The sequence below is a fragment of the Phaethon lepturus genome, unplaced genomic scaffold (assembly GCF_000687285.1).
Source record: "Phaethon lepturus isolate BGI_N335 unplaced genomic scaffold, ASM68728v1 scaffold2967, whole genome shotgun sequence".
In the NCBI taxonomy this organism is placed as follows: Eukaryota; Metazoa; Chordata; class Aves; order Phaethontiformes; family Phaethontidae; genus Phaethon; species Phaethon lepturus.
Window position 1 is genome coordinate 49,569 of NW_010552344.1, and position 21,910 is coordinate 71,478.

Consider the following 21,910-nt stretch of genomic DNA (forward strand, 5'->3'; position numbering starts at 1 on the left):
AAATCTCAGGTATGATGTGTTGTGTGTGCAGTAGCCAGTCTGGCTCTTGAAAGGAGTACACCAGAAGACAATGATGTGATTGGGAATGAAGTATTTATGGGTCTCTTCTGCCTGTCCCTTACATAAAATTCTGTAAATCACAAGTATCTTAATACCGACCGCAGTGCAATAAGATGGGTATGAAGGCAAATTCAGGCTCAGTATTTTTCACACTTTTTTCTCTGTGGCTCAATAAGCTCTGGTTTTAGGCTTGATCTTGTGAATAAAATGTTTCCTATAAACGGATGGGCAAACAGTAGGAACTTGGAACGTATGTGTTGGCTCAAATATTTTTTTACAGCTTAAACATCTGCTTATATGATTAGCTGCTGAGCAATTAAGCTAAGCAGCGATGCCTTCTCTCTTACAGACATGACTCTTGCCCAATTAATAAAATTCATCAGGCTATTATACAGTTAAGCAAGAAATCAAATACGGAGCCATGTGTGATTAAGTGATCAAGTAGTGTTGTCAGAATTTTTGTCACGAGGTGATAAATCCATATTTTTACACTTGGGTGTGATCCGATTCTATGTATTGGTTATTGCACTAAACACTGAAGACGGGCACATATGTGGAGAAGGAAAAATGCCTTTATCCTAAGGATCAGAAAACAGACGAGAGGTTAAAGCCTACCAGTGCTTTCAGCACAGGATGTTTCAGGGTGCGCCCTGTCAGCAAATAATTAGTAAGAGTCAGCAGGTTGCCTCTCATTATTAAGTTAGTGATTAAAGTGTTAACTGGAGCCTCCCCGTAGGTGTAGCCGCGACTAAGGGAGCGCTCCTGTCAGCTGCTTGGAGGAAGGAAAGCGGGTAGGTAAATATTCCCGACATGCTCTAAGGTGCGGGGAGTGTCCTGGGTTTCCAGCACTCCCAGTTTGTTAAGCGAAATAGTAATTAACAGCTCTGTGGCTTCCATGAAGAGGCAGAGGTACCTGTTAGCCAGCACAATGCTGTCATGCCTTGTCCAGGGCTCTGTGAAAGGTATGTGAAACCTTCTCTGCCTCTCCTTCTCTGACCGTACGTACAGGTAAGTGAAACGTGCAGCTGGAGCTGTTCGGCTTACTGTGTAACCCGCGGTGTCAGTAGAAAGCAAGGTCCTTTGCAGTCACCCAGAACTCGAGTCAAATTCCTTTCGGGTAATTAGGGTGCCGGAGGGAAGGAGAAGCTTTCGATCAGGAATTCTCGTCAAAGAAGGTGGCTTTGTGCGAGTCAGAGTTGTGATTAAAATGGGCAGATAAGAGGTAGCGCTGCCGCTCGGCATATACACGGGCATAAGGCTTCGCTGCCCTTCATTCACTTGCTCATCCGACGTAAAAGGTTACATAGGTGACCTTGTCTGTTGCTTTTGGCGGGTGAGAGCTGTCTTTCCTATGCGACTGAAATAGAAAGTAACTTCTCTTCACAATAGTGAATTACTTTCTGTTTGAAATAGATTTGGTGCAAGCCCTGCTCTTTTATCGTTGTTTGTTTGAAGGGAGGGAGCTTGTGTATGGCTTTCTTCGTGACTGATAAAGTCGAGGGGCCGTATTCACAGGTAAACAAGAACTAACTTTTGGGGTCGGTAATCGAAGCCCATTGTGAACCTGCCTGAGCAGAGGGGCTACGCTGTGTTTTGTGTTAAAGTAGTGCTGTTACTACTGTATACTGTAGCAGCTGATTTTTAAAATGAACTGTAAAGAAGCCTGCAACACCAAGAAAAAAGCCCCCTTGTTTTCAGTGGGGAGAATGCAAGTGTTTGCAATCAGTACTTCCTTTTGGTTAGACCTTTGCTTTGGTGTTGAGGACATCTAACTTAACAAAAAAAAAAAAAAAAAAGGTAACAAAACCCATAAAGTAAAATTCAACATGAAAGCTTACATAATTAGAGCGTATGTCTAGGTCAAGAGTAGTAAAATTATTCTGGTGATAGTGAATTTCTTATGTATGTCAATAAATCCTAAAATTGCTTTTAAAGAACCAGGTAATGGTGCAATATCTTGCTAAGTACCAGATAATTCAGAGTTTAGGAAATGACTTGGGTACACGTGCTGCTGCGCCTATAGTGCCAAGCTCTTTGTGCTGCACCAAATAGTAGATGTATATGTTGTCAACAGCTACGTCAATAGACAGCTGAGCCTTGTGGGCTCTCCATGTGCTCCTGAGAAGATTCACCCCATCCTGACTTGCTGCGTTCTTTGGAACAGCTTTGGGAAGCACTGGGTCTAAATACCTAGAAAACTTTGGCAAGTTTTGGGTTTTTAGTTTTCCTTAACAGCAGTAGGAGCTTTGCGTGGGCACTGCAGAGCGAGCAGTGTGCTACCGTAATATATGGATGCGCCAAAAAGCACATTCAGGCTGTTAGATACAAATTAAAATCCTGCTTTGCAGCTCCAGCTTGGCCCGACTCTGGATGCTGAGTGTCCCTCTCCTTCCAGCCCTGCTCTACAGCTGCCTCCTGTCATCCTTGTGGAAAAATCTGCATGGCTGTTTGCTCTTACCTTTGCTTTGTCATTCGTCCGCTGTCCCGTCCCTGTGCTGTCCCCTTAAGCAAATAACTTAAAAATCCCTCTACATAGTAAAATTAAACAAGTCCTCTCATCTGCCTCTCTCCTAACACTTTGACTGTTTGTTGGAAAACAACATTTCACGTAAGAGACAAATCTTACAAGAAAGTGAATCTCTCTCTCTCTGTGAGATTTGTCTTGGGCCCTGATGGGGCTATTGATGGTCTGTCAGCTTTGGGATTGTGCAGCGGGCTTTTTCCTAGACTTCTCCAATAGTTACAGTCTTCCTCTAGAGCTGCTCATTTTCCATCTGCCCCACTTATGATTTACTCCTGTCTCTCCCTTCCATTTCCTTTCTTTCCTTCCAAAAGTATTTTAGGCTTTACTCGGTCTTCTTCCGAGCATTAAGTTTCTTTTTGGTTAAGTCTCAGGCCAGGAGGTTAGTCCAGCGAGGTCCCACTTTCCAGGTCTTAAGTATCTGAGAGAGTTCTGGGATTCTAGTGAAGTTTAACATAAAGCTGAAGAGGCCTGCCTGACACAAAGCCAGTCAGGAGATAGCTTTGAGTAGATGGCCACCATCATACACTGTTGGAAGAGCTGGGAGATGAGTGCCTTTTTGTTCGTTCAAATCAAAGGGAGCAATGGGAAGAAGCCACTTCCCTTTTCCTGTTCGCTTCCTCAAAAGAGCTATAGGGAAATGATGCGGAAAACAATGGACTACTCGGAGGTGATATAAGATGGGACAGCTTTGTAGACTTGTGGAGCGCCAGTGTTAATACGCTATCATTTGCGGTGTCAAATAATTGTGCTGGGACAGTCACTGCATGTTCCCAACCCGCAGGTTTCAGGTTTAACTAAAAATAAGGGCCGTGAGATGTGTGTGGCCAAAATGCGCCTATGGGAAGGTTGCACGGAGAAGTGCTGTCTCTCTAGGGTGAGCTGGCGCTGTGGAAGTGTTTTGTACAAGCCTGATGAGAAGAACTGGTCACACGACTGAGGAAAATTTAATAAACGTCTTTTGTGCTTCTGCAGCAGCTCTAGGAGAAAAGGTCAGTCTTTGTCCAGGCTAATGGGGCAGCGAGGGAGAGAGCAGGGGGAGGCGTTGGTGAAGAATTGTTCCCATCACCAGCTACTTTTCCAGGTAGTTTCATTGTCAGCATTGTAATGGCATCCAGATGATTTAAGATGCGCTCAAGGTTTGTAAGGCAAATAATTTAGTAAGAGCCGTTGGCTGCGTAACGAAGTGTGTAGTTCAGTGATAATCTTGTGGTGTTCTTTTTGTGTAAAGATCACTCCTCTCTGTCTGTAGAGATCAGCTTTTTCTTTCGCGTAAATCATTTTAAGGTCAAATTCTATTGAAAAGGATACAACCATGAGCAATGAAGCGCTGCTAGAGCATGCTAGAGTCGCTGCTCTACATTTAATAGCGGTGACTTGGCTATCTGCTGTTCTTAACGTGTTGTTTCCTGACAGATGGGAGGAAGCCTAAGTGTATATCCAGTTATTCAGGTGCCAATGTACATAAACTCCTCTGCATCTTTTAAAATTGTTTTGAAATTACATTGGCATAGGCAGTTGATTCAGTCAGAGGAATTAGTAAATCACATGAAAGCGGATTTTGAGGTGTGGCCAATGACTACTGAACTCTTTTCAGAGGAAAAGAAAAAACACTATTATACTGGTGTACAGCAGTCTCTTCCTTGCCTACTAACTCATGTCTGTGCAGAACTCCCTGGGCTTATTTGGCTTTCAGGTATGTTTTTGCCTTGATGGATGTCTCCCAAAGGACAAGGGGTATGTGGGACCCTTCCTGCTCTTCTCGATGAACTGCTGACAAAGCACTGTTAGAAACCCCAGTAGCTCGCCTAAAGCTCATTTTGGTAGTGCGCTCTGCTTTTAGAGGCTGTGAAATAGCTTTCTATCTGTTTTGTAGGTTGAAGATAATGTTCTCGTATGCGAGACTTCTCGTTTGTCCACGTACCTTTTTTTTTTTTTAACAAGTCTTTCATCTATGACTATGGAAACTTTATGTAACGTCCTAAGGAAGAAGCTCGGTAGTTAAGGATCATTTGCACAGGAGCTAGCTACTCTTTAGCTAGCCATGATCTTTTCAAGCTTGAATTGCTTTCTGTATAGATTTTTCTGAAGGCTACTTGTCCTTAGCACTGAGGACACTAAAGTACCTTTGCGGTGTCTTTGACCAGGCTCTGTCCCTTGCAATCTGAAATCGGGCTCAAGTCGATCTCCTGGCATAAGGGAGAAGGGACATCAAGTGCTGTCAGGCAAACTCCTCTGTCGTTACACCCAAGAAAGAGAGAAATAAAAGTGGAATAATCAACTTCCAGTGCAGTCCTTAGAGATTTTGCTGCTTCTGGTGGGATTCTTTTTTTTCCACCCATCTGTGTGATGCCACTTCTAGGGCTGAGATAAAGGTTTTTTTCAGTGCAGTATCAGTTGTCAGTCTTGAGTCTCTGAGTCTCTTCAGTTATTTTCCTCAGTCTGCCTTTTCTTCTAGTACCTGAGGGGCAATGAAGGCAGAGAAGACTCTGTAATTAAGCTTATTGAAGAATGCATTGTTGGAGTCTCATGGGCCTGGCCTGCTGCCTATACAATATGCTGGAATCACTACATGGTGATCTGTAAATTACATTGCTACATCACTTTAATTATAGCTTGTTCGTTCTTTAATATCTCAGCTGCTTGCTTTGTGTGCTGTAGGACTCTGCCAATGATCAACACTACTTCTTCCCTTGTCTAGTTTTATGAACCTGGTTAAGGGTAGTTTGCTGAGTCACTTTTTTTTTTTTTTGGTGACCCTGGGCAATGCTCTATTCATAATTAACAAATGAATCCTAACCAGTAAATGGGTTGCAGTCTCATTAGTGAAACATAATCATGGAGTTGTATAGCAATCCTAAAACTACTTGAGAAAGCCCTCGTATATGTAGTACTTTGGATTTAAGGCACTGAGATGTACTTGGTGGGAATGGCGTATAGCTGTTTTATTAGAAGTGGGAAATCATTGGTGGTTATGGCTCAGTAAAAAGTAGTTTAAATATGCTGTAGTTAGCCCTCAGCTTGAGTGTGTGAGCCTGGCAAACTAAGGCCATGTTGCTGTGTTTACCATTTACTCTTTCTTAGTGGCCCTAGTGGATATAATTATTTTTTTAACCTTTTGTTTAGATTGATCTGTTCGGAATAAATGAAGAAAGTGACTATGAAAGCACAGCATCTACCTTCTGTTTCCGTCAATGAGGAGAAGTTCATAACAAGGTAAATAATTAAAAAACAAAATAATTACTTTGCTGCTTCCTTTCAAGTTACTCCATATTTATTCATTAACAGGGGATCCTGTAGAGAGCCGAGCCTGTAGCAGCAGCAGCTGCGATTCCTACCACTTGCTTTCTGCGTAGTGTCTACCGAGCTAAGTTGGCCTTTATATGGATTTCAAAGAACAGAGCATTAAACCTTTTGCTCTGTGGATTTTCTTCATGAGGTACAAGAGCACTCTTAGAGTATACTGGAATAAAATTGCAAATCAGGGAAGACCACCTTCCTGTCTTGGAAGTCTACTGGAACGGAACATGAGTTCCAGTGTCAACCTCTGCTTCTTTGAGGCGTGGGGTTTGGTCTGTACTCCGAGGTGGCAGGGTTTGTTTGCAGAAACACTTGTGGGGCTGCCTGCTCTGTTCCGTGGCGAGTGGAAGGGGTTCTTTACCCTACTGGTAAAATGCTTGCACTCAAACCGTATTTGGCAGGATGCTTTTCCACCCTTAAATCTGGCTGGCAGGAATTTTTCCCAAGTCTGCCATAAACCCTGAGCCTCCTGGCGTATACGTGCACCCCTTATTTAGGGGATAAATGTTTCCCGTGTTGACCAGAGCACAGGAGCTGGAAAGAGGGGGCTTTCTTCTCACTTCATTTCCATCCCTCTTGATCTTCCTGTGGGAAGAAGCTAACTGTCAATGCACCCAGGGATGGGGCCTGCGATAGCGCTTCTCATGCTGCAGTAGGTATTTGGATCTGAATGCCGACGCTTTCATATGCGGCATGAGCCATGCTATTGATTTCTCCCCTTTGTAAGGAAAGGTGTCAGAGCTTTGCCCGAAGCACACAGGCAATAAAGGCATCCTTCCCCTTCTCCTAAAGAGTTGTTTTTTTATACTGCTACTCATTTGGGACATAGTGCTTCTATGTCAGAGGTAATTAATCTGCGTGAACTTTCATTTACTTGGCATACAAAAGCATTTGGAAACGTACCAGATGAACCAATGCCCCTGGGTTTTTACTACCCCGTATATTTGCCTGTTCAGATGGTGAAATGTAGATCCTGGTTGAGACCCTTCTGCATTACAGTCACGGTTTAAAGTACTGTTGGAGTTTATTTGCCTTGAGGAAAAAAAAAACAACAACAACATTTAAAGACCCATTAGGACATTATGTATGCACTCCAGCTTGCTTTCAATACAATTTCCAGAATATCATCCATTGTCTCTACGTTGAACCAGCTGTTAGGTTCCTCCTATTTCAGTTGTATCCTGCAGATCTTGCGGACTTGGCAAGCGTGTCGTTGGGGAATTGCACAATGGTCGGATCAAAAGGCTGACCAAGGCATGTGGTATTATTTGCCTGGCTGAACTATTGCATCCTTAAGTATAACTGCCATAAATACCCGTGGGTAAAAGTGTAAGGCTTCGGGGAGAAGAGGACACAGGTGAATTGTCCTGGGTTAGCGTTTTGAGTGAACACAGTCTGGGCTCTGTTGTGGTTTACCACGAGGGCACTTGGCCTTACAGCTCCCTTGTATCCTGCCTTCATTACTGAAGAAGGTGGTGAATCTGCAGTAAATGGTACCTTTTTGAGGGTTTGTCTCTAAGTTGTGCTACCAGTTCCTTAGCTTTGGCTTCTACTAATGGCTGCATTTGGCTGTGGTCACAAAGCCGTGCTGTGAGGAGCAGTGTTGCAACACAACAGAGCTGCTGATTGTCTGACCGCTTGCCTCTCGGTTAGTGCAGTCTTTGAGCCTTCCTAGTGAAGATGTTACACCAAGACTCATTTGAGAATTAGTAGTGCATATGTAACTCCTTTCTGGGGCTAAAAGACGAAATATTTTCTTTTCTAATATCTCTGCATTACACCAGGACCAACAAGTCAGTGAGAGCTGCTGTTAAATATCTCCCGCAGGGCTTTTCTAATGGCTTGCGTGGTTCGTCACTGTTGGTTGCACTAATGCGAGGCTGAAACCTGAAAGATTTAACTGTGCAAACTTCTGTGGAAGTTAAGGTGGAGTTTTTCTAGACAAGGCAAGAAACTAAATGAGAATCTTCAGAGATTGTGCTGAGAAATGGAACCTGCCTCAGAGATAAACTCTACCACATCGTGTAGTGCTTTTAGCCAACCGTTTCTTTTGCCTTTGCATGAGCCTCAGAGTGTGACCCAAGTCCTTACATATTCCTAGTCTTCAGGGAAGTGATCTCCCAGCCCTGGAAAAGCCTACAAAATAACAGCTGTCAATAAAATGATTGCCCAAGGTATTAGGCTACAAAGGATAACAAGGTGTGTGTTTGAAGCACCTCGCAAGCAGGATCGGCAGGTCTATCGCAACATCTGCAGAGCAAAACTGCGTGTCTCCTACTTAGGCGTTAATCTTAAACTGCATCTGGATTTTGCCTGTGTATGAGGCCAAGACGTGCTTAATCTTGCTTACCTTTAGCCAGTATGATCAAAATTTTGCTTGTATCTGATGCATATCTAAGTCTATTAAAACTTTCCCTTTTGCTGGGATGACCTGAACACAATCCCTCATAGCTGACGAGACACAAAGAACCTGCAATCAGCTATTCCAACACGAGGAACAGAAAGGCTTTCACCATCTCTATTACGAGGGTTTTAGATCAAAGCGAGTAGAAGTAAACGTACAAAATGCTGGTTGGAAGCCCAGCACTTTGTTGATCAAGCCACTTCAAAATATTTTTGGGGGAGTTGCGCTAAGTTAACAAAGTAAATAATTAACATCTGCAGCGTTAGAAGGGAATGCAGTTAACGTTGAGTTTAGTGGTGCAGCCCTTGTCCTAATGTTACCTGCTGAGTAAAAAAAGCCATCTTTTGCCTTTTCTCACCATGCAAGAAGGCTCACCAAGCAACCGGGCACTGCCAAGTTTGGTTCATTAAGCGGAGCAAGGGAGGGACCGGGTATGCCAGGGAAAGCTTTTTCCCCGCAGGCGTCGTGTGCCCCTCCGTCCCAAACGGAGCATATACACATTAACTGGCTTCCCTGCTCCCCCGACTTCCTTCTCCAGTGTGTCAGCAGCCAAGCCTGGGGCAAGGCCGCGTTCCCGCGGACCGGTCTTAATGTTGGGCTCTGGGGCAGCAGTGTCCATCAGTCCGCTCTGCTTCGATGCTCAGTCAGATGCCTGCCTGCCTCGCCCCGAACAAAGAAGCAGGTGCTGCAGGTGCAGGGGCTTGATCCTGTGCAGGGGCTCAGATCATGATATAGTTCTGCTTGGCGTTTTTCAGAGATACCGTGTTGTCCGTGTGCTTTGGATAACGCATGAATTGTAAGAGGTGACTGAGAAACACAGTCCTGCGTAAGGCACCGGCTTTGAGCTCTTGGAGAGACCTTAGATGGGGAGGCCGATGGTAGAAGAAGAGCACGTGTGTCACAGAAGAGGGTCTACGCTTGCTGGAGTAAGACTGTCACAGTCCCAGCAGAAGATGCTTTCTTTTGTCTAATTGATGCTCTGAAAATCACACGTAGCACTTTCCACCAAAATTATCTGTATTTCTTTGCGTGATCCATCCTTCTCCTATTCTCTTTCTCTGATATCTTAGAGTTTCTTAGTATCTTGGGTGAGATTCCCCGAGCAACGGTTGACTTTTCTATTTAAGTTTACATCATCAACTGTGCAGCCGTTTGAACAGTCAATGTGAGTAAATAGAGTCACAATCTGGTCAGAGAGAGAGGCTGAGAAATAATATTTATTTCACCCCTAAAAATGTCCTTCTGAACTGCTTTGCAGTGATGGACAAGCTGATCCCTTTCCTAGGGGAGAGATCATTCTGAGGTTTCTCATCTCTGATAAGGGCGCCATTGTCACCGTTGAGAACGTCCTCGCGTTCTGGGGGGACGTGGGTGTGTTGTGACTGCAACAGCAAAACAACTGTTACAAAGTTTGCTGAAACTATTCATGCCGGTGTTTCCGGTGCCCTAAGGCTGTACTGTGAAGTTCCTCGCTCAACGTATCTTTCACGGAAGGTGGGGTGTAACACTTTGCATATAGTCTGCACCTCTGACGTTCGTTCTTTGATGTTCTTGGTGAACTCGGACTGCTGAAATATTAAAATGTAATTTCTACTGTGTGTCATTCCCAGGTGTGAGTTGTTTCTCAGTGACGGTGCTAGAAGTCGGTTCTTGGTTTGGGTTTTGGGGTGGGTTGTGGGTTTTTTTGGTTTGGGGTTTTTTCTTACTTAAGATTGGTGTAGGAGTTGTAATAGTACTTGTGACGATACATGGGTCTTGAATACTTTCAGTAGGTCTATGTGGAACTTACTGTGAGAAGAGTTTGCAAATGCTGTCTGTTTTGCCTATGGTTCAGCTGTTACAATATCGCACACTGGAGAAAAACATGGAAATAATAGCAACTATTTGCAAACAAACTTGGTGTCCTCACTTGTCAGTGCAAGACAGCACATTAAACCATCTTGATGGTTAGTCATCTCAGTTGGTGCTTAAAGATTGTCCGTGAGGAAGAATTCATAGGCTTCCATGAACTTGTTTACCACACTTAATTATCTCTGCTGGTGGAATTTATTTATCTTGTAATTCAGGAAAGCAATATTTGCTGTTTATTTGCTGTGCGGAAGAGAGTTTTGTTCTTGATGGTTCTGAATTACACTTCATTCTGTCTTTTTTTTTGGTCCTCCTTAGCCTGAGCTGCAGCTTGCTTTTTGTTTTCATGGTACGTGCGACTTACCACTCCCCTGCTCTTCTTTGGACTCTGTCAACTTGGCACGTATCCTTCTTCAAAAATAGTGTTAAGGAGGCAGAGGACTTGGATCCAAGGCAGCCTTGAGCTGGAATTTGAGCAGCTTTGCTCTGAAGAGGCTATTCCCATGTGTATCTCCTTGTACGGCGGTTACTTCTTATACGCCAAGAGCCTGTGTTTGTGCAACGTGGCATTTATTGCTTCTTACTATGTGAACTTAGTAGCTTACAAGGGCTATATGGGCACATCAGCCATGTGGGCTGTCGACAGCGCGGCCGCTGTTAGCTCAGAAGGGAGCGGCGTTCGCACCGGCTGTCGGTGGACAGCCGGCACTGCCCTGCGCTCTGACTTCAACCCACCTGGCATGCTGCAGCAGTGCTGGCAGCGCACCCACAGGCTGCCGAGTGGCCCAGTCTCTGCTGAAATCTCCCACGAGGTTTGGAAATCACGCAGTTAAAATCCGGTAGATGAAGTTCGTTCTTTGCAGACAAAGTTGCCAAAGGGAGGAGGAGGGGGCTGTGGACTAGAAACTGGGATGTGCAGTAGCTCTGATCTGGATATTTTGAAACGCCATCAAATATGAAACATTTTCAGAGTCCCTCTTGTCTTGCAATGTTGTATCAAGGAAGGAGGCAGGCATGGTTATCTCTGATGCTGCTTCCTAAATTCTAAGTTTTAAACATTCCTAGCACCAGTGTGCCTCACGTTGCCTTTCTGCCTCAGTGCAGCGTTTTCACAGCAGAATGTTACGCTGCTTTTTTAATTGCGTCATGAATTTCTGTTTGAAATCTGGGGGGCAGGCATATAATCCTTGCTTGTTAGCAGAGCTTCTATTTATTTCCATCCTTTCTCCTCCAAGCGAAGAGTTAGTGCAAAGCTGTTACGTTCAAGCAGAAGGAAACCGAAGTGTACTGTAGGTATTTTGAAATAAGAAGAGTATCTGGAAAAACGTAAAAACCTGATGGAAACCATGATGTGGGGAAAACAAATTGCAACCTAACTAAAATAATCTGCTTCATAGGTGTGTGGGAGTGTTGTTCCTGTTGGATTCCACCTCATGACTATAACAGAAGTCCAAAGTACAAGTTATTCTGGAGTAGTGTAATTAACGTCACATCAGACTGGGACTAATTAATTTCTTCTGCATGTCAGGCCTTCTAAAGAATCAACTTATAAGCAACGCAATATCCTGACAACATTTTACTCCTGGAAAATGATGTACTAATCATTAACAAACCTGTATAAAGATGCAGTGGGTAACACAGGTACAGGGTGTTACCCTGCTACTTGCACCTGGATTTTACAGTGATAGACGTGTTTAAAAATTACTCTTTTCATTTTGATCTTTTATTCTAGAGAGCAGCTGAGTTCTCTTCTGAGGACTTATAACTCTTACTATTCTGATCAAGAAAATCTGCAACTGTCACATAATCAGGTAAGGATCTGTGTGAAAATAATTTAAAAAGCACAATGTAATGGCAAGAAAAGCATTATCGGGCACCGATGTTTAATGTGGCTAGACTGAACCGTGTAGGCTACCTGTTCTGTGTTAGTATGTTAGATGGAATGTAGCACAGTAATAAAATTGCCACGGCAAGTTCTGGAGTCGAACGCTGTGAGGGAAGAGAGCCCAAACAGGCGCCTTCAGACTAGTGGGAGTTGCAGATTTTCAACGACATCATCTCCTTGCCATCCCATTCCCTAGCGCATCGCAGGAAATCGTTCTTTGAGTTGGTCCCTCAAGTCTTATATCCATAGCGGGGAGGGAGTAGTACTGCACATATTTCTGTGGGGTGCAGTTCCCCCCGCCCTTCCGGCTTGAACCCCCAGTGCGTAACAGCAGCAGTACTGTCGCTCGGGTGTAGGAGAGACTACCGCGCTCTCCTCAAGGGTCAGCCTACGGAGAAACTGCTCATAAGCGTAGCCCCAGGAACATGTCCCCTGTGGAGACCAGAAGGACCTGTGGAGCTGAAGGACGATGAAAACATGAATGGTGTCTCTCACGCCACAAAGCCCTTGTTTAGCAGTCTGAATTTCTTTCTCCTCACAAGCTGCATTTCTGTTGTTTGCTGATATCAAGACTCGCAAGGACATTAGAGAAAATCTGGGCAAAAATAGTTTGAAGACGGGCAGCCGTCACTTCTGTCCCAGCTCTTTCTGCAGTGGCAGAGTTCACTGTCAGCAGCAATGGGGACTGATAACATGTTTTGGACTGGTGCGGTGCCCTGCGCCAACAAGGACGATTACATTAACTGCTGCTTCCTCCTTTACCGGCAGTCATTCCTCCTGTTTACCACCTTCTTAGCACCCTAGTTTCAGAAGACCTAGTCATCCAAGTACAACAAATAGCATTTGACTTGTACTTGTGTGGAATAATGGACCTGTTGGTTGGAAAACCTCCTGGTCGGAGTCAAATGAATGCTGACACAAGATCCGGTCAGCTGCGGCTTTAGCTAGCTGTACCTTAAGTATGGAGATTACACAGCCTCTGTAGGTGACCTATTCCAGGGCTCTGTTGGCCTCAGCGATTTCATCGTGCTCCCCTTACTTTGAAGGGAAATGGGTTATTGTTGTTTCATTATTATTACTCTGTTGTTATGCAGTGCTCCTTATTCTTTTTAATTTTTTTTTAATTTTTTTTTTTTTTTTAGCAAGAAGGAAGCAAACCATTTATTGAAGGCATCTTGTCAATATTTTGGGGAGTCCGACATCCTATCCGATTAAAAATTCAGGATGAGAAGCAGATCCCTTCTTTCGTAACCCTGAAGTCAGCAGAGAGTGTGGGTTTGTTCCCTAGTAAAAGGTAATGTATTAACTTCGGTAAGAAGGAGGCGGGGTAGTATTTCAAGAGAGCTTGTGTAGGTTGCTTTAGTGCATGCGGCTGGCTGTATATCCCAGATTCCCGAAGGCTGTGGTGGTCGCTTGCACAGCAGTACTCTGTAACCGGTCTGGTCTTTCAACACCTTCCGCTGGGTGGAAAGATATATCTTGGTAGCATCGTGTCGGGGCACTTTGTGCAGCACGAAGCAGAAAGCTGGTAGGTTAGTGCTAAGCGACTGGCTGTGGCAGGTTACCTTCCTGGGTACTTGAGCTGTGACACCGTTGCTTCTGTGGGCAAAGTTCAAGCCAGGGAACGAGTACTGGCTTTGTCCATGCAAAATCTAATGTTAAAACCCTGTAGAAATACACACAGGTCAGCCTCTGCCGGGGACACCTCACATCTGAGCGTGTTGTGGTGATCTGACTCTTGCTAGTCTTGCCATATCTGTAAAAAATGATGTAGGTTCTTGGAGTATTTCTTCTTTCTGTTTTGAATGCTATTTCTGAAGCCTTGGTTGGTCGATTTTGAATTGTATCTGATGAGATGAACCTGAGTCATGTGTTAAATGGAGGCTGAGCCAATGTTTCCCCTGAATGACTCCCGGATAAATTCTGTATTTCAGAGCTAGTTTTCTTAGTTATCTGCTGTCTTCGATTGCATGGGCTACGTGTTGGAACTGCGGGTTTAATTCTACCGTCATGGCAGCTGTGAAGTTCCAGTAAAGACAGGGTCAGTCTTCCTCCCTGTCTCTTGGTGTTGAAATCAAGGGATGTAACCTGCCAGGAGTAACCAGTGAGGAGCCTGAGGCAAATCTGGTTTTTGTTTTACCTTCACCAGCTCTTACTGGTATGAGGTGCATGTGGTCTGTAGGATAGGGTCCAGGCTGGCTGTTAGTTATTCTTTGCCTTTCATTTCTTAAAGAACTTATTACTGGTGGAGATCTGAATCTTAAGGTAAATACTAATTCATGATCACAGAAATGTGAAGCTGCCCTGACATGCTTTAAGGTATGCAGAGCAGCTTGACTGTTTGATCTTAAATGAACTTTTTAAATGCATGGAACACAACTGAGATCTTCATTTGGCATGTTCACTGGAGTTAGCTGAATATTGTTTTGAATATGTATAGGAAATGAATTTTTAATATTTTCCTACAAATTGGTTTATTCTCCGTCGGAGCATTAAGTGGCCAAAGACTTTCTGCTAGAGAGTTTCTGCAATGAATTAGGGAAATACTGGCATAAAGGAAGCTGGATTTTTAAAAAGGACTGGATTGCATTTCCTGCTCTGGTACAGAACTGGTTTGGATAGCACGAGGGGCTAGTATGGTAATTTTATCTTTCATGTCCCTGTCTGTATAACAGACATGATGCGCCCTGTGACTAAACCGCGGAGTGTGTTCTCTGCATGCCTGCCTGACATCCTACATGGGATTAATCCAGGGCATTGCTAAAAAATAGATAAAGAATTACTGTGAATTGTTTAAGGGATGTCATGGTCAATGTTCAACAGACTGTGAATAGGCTTGTGTTACCTTTGGGATCCCTAGTCATACGGCATTTTACTGACCGATTTCATTATGACATAAACTAAAATTCCTGGCTTCATACACCACATTGAAGTCTGTAGTTGTGTTCCATAAAGTTTTGAATGGGGATAGAAATGTATTATGTGAAGCCTGGCTACAGGATAAATTGAAATCAATGGGTTAATGAGGAGTAATCAACTATGAATGTATGTTTGGTGTTTCAGGGGAATGACACGCTGGGGAGAATTTGATGATCTACATCATATTAGCGGGGAGACATTGAAATCTACTGAAGAAAAGCCAGACCTGGAGCAAAGTTAGTGTCGGTGCTCTTAGGTTCACCAAAATTTTTTTGTGCTGTGACTGTGCAAAAATACTTGGACACATTAAGATAAAGGGAAGTCTTTTTCTGTCGCTGTTTAACATCTACTACGTGCCAGGGAAACACTGCCCTATGAGCGGCTAGTGAAAGCATTGCTGTGCAGATAACATTTCAACTGGCTAGTGCTAACAGGCTGTGCTTTCACTAAAGTAATCATGCCCAAGAAGCGAAGAAAACAGCAAACTGTGGCCACTGCAGACAGCCTATTGCTCTGCGTTGTACGCCTGTGCCCTGCTCCTCTCCCACGCCTGCCCCCGTGAAAAACCGTAATTTAAAATAAAAAAATCTCTCCACCAAGAGCCTTTTTCCTGTGGGGGTGCCGGCAAGGAGGGCAGAGCAGCCGTGCGATGTGCTGATGCGGTTTTGTTTCGTCCAGGTTATTCACCTTACGAAAGCCACACTCTGAAGTCCAAGAGCGAGCAGGAACATGATTGCGCTACCCTGCCCAGGGCCGTCGGCAATGCCGCGGCTGTGCGGAAGAGGACCAAGCTCCCCATGATAGCGAGAACAGAAGTAGAAACTCACAGGTTCTCAATTAACGGCCACTTCTACAACTACGAGGTACAAATGTTTACATTTGTCTTTGATCACCAGAGGTGGGGTAGTGGGACAGATGAAGATGCCCAGCAAGCTTCTGGATCTGCCCTGCACCCCCTTAGCCACACCCACCACCCACCCCTCTGTGTGGCCAGGCCGGTGTCTTCGGGCCTCGGGCTCAACCACTGGGGTCTGTTTTCGGGGTCTGCTCCAGCAGGTGGGTTTCAGGTGCGCACAGCTGCCGCACGGCAGGGGTGCGCAAGGCCCCTGCGTGCTCACCTAAGGACACCGCCCGCCCTTTGCTTTATGGCAACAGTGGCAGCGTCCCCGACTGCTTGCTCGGTCCCAGGGCTGTGCTGGTTTTTACCCTTCTGAGTCCCAGCCCTCACGTGCGGCAATCCCTCACGCTCGTGCCCTTCTGCTGCTGTTTTTGTTCCTAGACATCAGTTTTCACTCCAGCTTTTGGATCAGAAACCAAAATCAGAATCAACAGCCAGATGAGAACAAGACAAGTCATAGAACAGTTGCTTCGGAAGTTTAAGGTAACGGTGCGTGCTGGTGGAAGCAAGTGCAGCCGGGTTCTGGAAACGTGCGCTCCAGGGTGTCTCAGCAGCGCGGCCCGAAAGGCCGGGGAGAACCGGGAGGGGACAGCGTGTGGAATAGAGCACAGGGAAAACCACACGGGCCGTTTTTAAGGAATGGCTTGGTTTTATTTCACTGACGCTGGACGGCATGTGAGTCCAGAAAAGGTGTATTGGGTGTTGAGGTGCAGCGAAGCGACAACTACAGAACCGCTCGGCCACCAGCTCCCGCTCGGGAGAGGCCACCGCGGGGGCACCGGGAGCTTTGCGGGATGTTTGTTTAACGCACGTGGCCGTGCTTCCCTCTAGTGACGGCAACCGGTGACTGCATTTTGCTCAAAACGAGGGAATTCTCTTTTACCGGAGTGGCTGGGATACGCGTTCTATTACATCCGGGCACACGGAAAGCTCCAGAAAGTCCAGAGTTAAAACTAGTGCTGGAGATCGGTGCCATGCTGTCTGAAACGCCTTTTCTTTTTTTTTTTTCTTGTTTTTTTTATCTTGGAGTTTCTTTGATACCATCTGCTATTAAGGTGATTATACCCACTCAGAAATATATTTACCCAACGGTAAAGCCAACGCACTGTATGTTTCTTCAGTATCTTTATTATATGTAGCTTCTGAGTGTACAATTTTTGACAATTCTCTATTTAACTTGTCTAGAGGCTTTGCTATCGCAGAATTACTAACCGTGTGAAGCAAGACTTGGTAGTGTAATACTAAAAGGAGGAGCTGACTTGTATGAATAACAACATAGCAAATGGAGTTACAGAGCAGGTTTTAAAGTCATAGAGAATAAATGGGAGACATAGGTGTTCCAAAGGACGGCTGTTGTCTGAATGTGGTTGTGCAGGCAAGCGGATAGGAAGGGATCACAGGCGTTTACCCTAGCGGTAACACTGTTGGCAAATATTCAAGTCACCTGAAAAAAAAAGGTGTATAGAAGTAGTTAAGGATGCTCCAAGATGCTTACAAGACTCTAAAGATCGAGTGTTGCCTAAGAAGCTATGTTGCCCATCTGGGCAATATGGTAATCTAAGCAGTTGTGAGGTAGTGGGCTAAAGGGACAATGAACATGGCAGCATGGCTTTCTATCTTATCCAAATCCAGTATCTTTTAACTCTTCTACTGGCAAGATGCCAGTCTTAGACTTGGATTTCAATATCTGAGTTGAGAAGCACAGAGACTACCTGCTGGTAGGGAAAAGTTTTTATCAGTTTGAGCAGACTTTTTTGTTTGCGTTCCACAGATTGAAAACAGCCCACATGAATTTGCACTTTACATTATCCATGCATCCGGAGGTAAGTGGGGACCGCTTAACTTGGAGTGACGGGATTCACCACAGGCATCTGCCCTTGCGCAGGCAGCGTGGGCTCGGCGTGGCATTTTGGCTTTCCTGGAGACCCCTTAGAGATGTATGGTCCCCCGATGGAGAGGAAAACCTGAGTAACTGTTTTCTGGGTGCTTTCAGTGTGCTGCCTGTGTGGTTAGTTCCGCTAATCAGGCCTTCGTTTTTCCCGTATCCAAGGGCCATGTTTAAGATTCTTTTCTGCTGGAACTGCTGTTCTGCACGGCCGTAGTGCAACTGTGGGGTGCCAGGCTGTCGCTGGTAGCGTTAGGGGATGTTTTAATTGACGGTTTTGGATGGCAGTCCTGGATCGCGGGTGCCTAGTTCAAGTACTCATTTTTCAGTGTTGAAATGTTTACGTCCACAACACAGCCTACTCTACAACTTGAGGAAAAAGGCAATTGTACCTTTATTAAAAGGCACACCTGAAAGAATGGGAGAGCAAACTGATGGGTGTGTCCTTAAAATGTCAAAATACGAAAAAGTTGAAATTATGTGTGAAAACTATCAAGTAGGTTTTGGTTTAGGGAGTCATGGTCAAGCTGCTGAGCCTGGGATCAGTCTCTTCAATGCTTGCTTGGCTACCTAAATGGCAACTTCTTTGTGTGGCACCCACCAATTTCTTCCAACAAGCGTAGCATACGTTAGGTGCCGCCTACTCCTGCAAATACGCCGTAGAGACTTGTTAGGGATCTAACAATGGCAGGTCAGTGAAATACAGGCTCGTTGTCACGAAAAAAGACTACTGATTGCATGAGGTATCTAAAGGCACTGTTGTATGTTCTGTGCATCACGACATTCCTTATAAATCCCAGAAAAGAAGCAGCTGAGGAGTGGAGACGTTCCGTTACTGCACAGACTCTTGCAGGGGCCCTCGGAGAAGATTGCCAAGTTTTTTCTCATGGACAGGGACGTGGAAGAGATTAGCAGTGATGTACGTATATCTCCAATTCTAGTAGTTCATCGTATTTTTCGCAGTTAGCACACTTGCTAATGGGTATTTCTTGTCGTCGTCTTCATAGGTTGCTCAGTATATTCAATTTCATCTTCCCTTTTTGGAGTCGATTCTGCACAGAATAAATGAGGAGGAAGAGCAGGAGATTCAACAGACAATTGCAAGGTAAACAGAAATAAAATGAGTGGTGTCATTTTTTGTCCAGGAGAGGTGAACGCGTTTATGTCGCAGAAGGCCGTTAGAATGCTGTGCCGGGACTACTGAAGTGAACCTTGGTGGGATTTATAATCCTTTCTATATCCTGCCTACCCAGCTGAGCTGTTGCTATTAAAGACTCCAGAACAAATACTGACTACATACACGTGAGGGTGATCTTTCCAGAAACTATGGGCCCGCAGGCTCACTTCTGTGTACTTTGTTTTTCTTCTGAGCCTCAGACTGGTTCCTCCGTCTCTGCTTGCTGCTGTGGGTTTCCTTGGAAAGTATACATGTGGGACGTACTGTGGTGGTACAATCTCGGTAGCGTAGCATTTAAGCTATATTAGTGGCAAATTGTCAATGTCCCTTTAAAACTTCACTCCTGATAAATGGCCTGAGTTCTTCTGACGGTAGCTCGAAGTGCACAACAGGTCCAAGTTGGAAATGCACCGATATTTCTGAATGTACATATGAGTCCTGAGGTCAAAAGCAGTGAGAGTCTATACCACTTGTGGATATGTTTATCAAATGATTATCTGATAATCACTTTGAATCAAAGTGGCCAGGAAACGTGAAGAAAAACATAAATAGCAATTGCCTTTTTCTGTCAGAAAAGCTTTCCTGACAACATTTTTCAGCCATTGAATTAGCACGTTAGAATTTGGGTTCCATTTTTGCAGCATTCTGGGTTACTTAATTGCATTTTTTTCTCTCTTGATCTCAGGTACATGAACGAGAAGAGTATGATATGCCAGCACCTTCACAGTCGAACTGTTCAAAAAACAGAAACTACTGTTTGATGCGAATGCCCCACGCACCGCCTCTGCCAAAGGAAAGTCAGTACATTTGCTTGAACGTGCCATGGCTGAAGAGCACTTAAAGCACGGGGGTGTCCGAAATGTTCAAGTTTCTCCTGACAATTGTGCAACCGAAACGGAACGCCCTCCTCTACAGCTCTGTTGGGAACCACCTAAGAACATGCACTAGATGGCCCCAAAGACAGGTTCTGAATCTAGCTTGGAACTTACGATAGGGAAAAAAAATCCTGTGTGAGGCACAAGGCTTTAAAAGCTACCAATTTACAAACCATTACCAGAAGTCTAGCATAGAAGAAAAATATTGCAATAACCCATATGTTAATTGTACAAACAATAGGAAAGTTAAGTATGTGGTTTTCCTTCTACTAGAGAAATGTTGAATTATGTTAGGAGGAAGCTTTTCTGTAGAGATAAGTGGCAAAAAGTATTTATTTATCTAAGATTGCAGTTAGACTTTTGACTTAGCTTAAAAACAAAAAACAAAACCAAGGCCAAAAACCAACCAAGCAACCAAAACCAACCAAAACTAAAACCTGTGTGAGACACCTGAAATTCCACGGGCTTCAGACTGGTAGATGCCTAACTTTCTTAAGCTTTGTGCTGCAGTTAGAAAAATATAAATGGAAACCCTCCCAGCTAACAGCTACTCAGCTCTTAAACGTAAGAGAGACTTTATCTCTGAAATACCTCTTGAGGTGCCAGGTGAGAACTCTCACTTAGCACGGTTGCATCTGCTTGATAGGGGCCTGGAAGGCGCTGCGGCATTTTTGGTGGTGGCCGGTGAAACAAACGATTCCGGGTTCCTTCCTGTGGTTTATATTTGAAGGTGGAAATGAGCGGTGTTCAGGGCAAGAGGCTGAACATCAGCTGTGATCGGGTCGGCTGGCGTCCGTCCCACGGATGCGGTTTTGGGGCAGTCTGGCCCCCGCGCAGCGTACACTAGCTGGCTGTTGGGTCCCGTCTGGTTTGGTAGTGCTGAATATTAAAGCTCACGTTGTAGAGATGTAAATAAAATCCAATTCGTGCACAATTAATTGCCCTCCTCGATTAGTTTCTGGTTTTTACCTGGTACCTGTTTTTTCCCTCAGATACCTTTAGCTTATGCAGATAAGGTAAACACTGAGAGAGAGAGAATTGAAGCGCAGAAAATGTTGCCTAGAAATCACATGGATAAATCACATGTGAAACCCTTGATGCAGCCTGAGATGATGATACATGGATGGTAATTTAAAAATGAAAAGCCAGTGTGCTAATTGAAACTTTTGTGGTTGGGGCAAGGGGTTTATTTTAATGTACAGTCTATTACAATCCATCCCAGGAAAATAATTATGGGCAAGGAAGCGCAGAGGAGAGAATTAGAAATAATTCAGCAGTGAAGAGGCATGGCATTAAATAGGGGTTGCCTTAGAGATGCAAGTGTAACTCCCATGGAGCAACAGAGGTACACACATGAGCGTCACTGCAGCTTCCCCAGGGACACTTAGAATGCGTTAGCCAAGTTTTAGGAGGTATGAGTCTCACCCTGAAACATCTCAGGTTATACTGGTGAGGAAAGGTGACACTTTGGTGAAGCCTGAAGTAGACCACAGTCAAGTTCTTACCCAAACCCTAGCAGAAGTTGGCAGCTTCAGCTGTGTCATGGATGGAGGTTCGTGTTCCTCTGACGCCAGGTACGTTTCAAGCACCAGCCGCTGAAGCACTGCGGGAATGGTGCTCGAGTCGCACTAGGCACAGACCTTGTCGCCTGCGTTTCTGGCTTGGTGCTGCCTAAATTACTGTAAGGAACAAACGGGAACCCGTCTGCAAAGCAGTAGTCAGGTGGCTGATCCTGATGAGCGGGGAACTATGCTAGTGGGCACACGTTAGGGAAGGGCGAGAGCTGCAGGCATCTTGGCCTGTGCTGCAGCACCTACTTGTCCTTTGAAGTGGAACAAACTATTAAAGGTTTTGTTTTTTTTATACAGAATAAGCTATTTGTCACATGTGCCACTTAGTACATGCTTGAGTAGTTGTGTGAAGGTGAAGTATGAAAACACTGCAATATGAAATATTCGTAATTCCTTGGTCTGAGATTAAAAGAGAAATGGATGCACAGCCCATGCGGAAACGAGAGGAAGTGTTTTCCAGCCGGTTCTCCAATCCCCTGTGTGTGTACAGACTTCCTAAATTGAGCTGTTTTTGCCACCGTCCAATGTTCAATACTTGCATCCATTTCATTTCACTTGTCCTGCTGA

General features: G+C 44.7%; 1 protein-coding gene across 1 annotated transcript; it reads left to right on the top strand.

Moving 5' to 3' along the window:
• Window positions 1–825: 825 nt before the first annotated feature.
• RASSF6 (Ras association (RalGDS/AF-6) domain family member 6) lies at window positions 826–19,658 on the top strand. Its single transcript, XM_010291169.1, has 11 exons — window positions 826–1,010; window positions 5,708–5,797; window positions 11,866–11,944; window positions 13,161–13,312; window positions 15,082–15,173; window positions 15,616–15,800; window positions 16,217–16,318; window positions 17,607–17,658; window positions 18,521–18,639; window positions 18,728–18,825; window positions 19,583–19,658. The coding sequence occupies exons 2-11, from the start codon at window positions 5,727–5,729 to the stop codon at window positions 19,656–19,658; spliced, it is 1,026 nt and encodes a 341-aa protein (XP_010289471.1). The 5' UTR covers window positions 826–1,010; window positions 5,708–5,726.
• The last annotated feature ends 2,252 nt before the right edge of the window (window positions 19,659–21,910 follow it).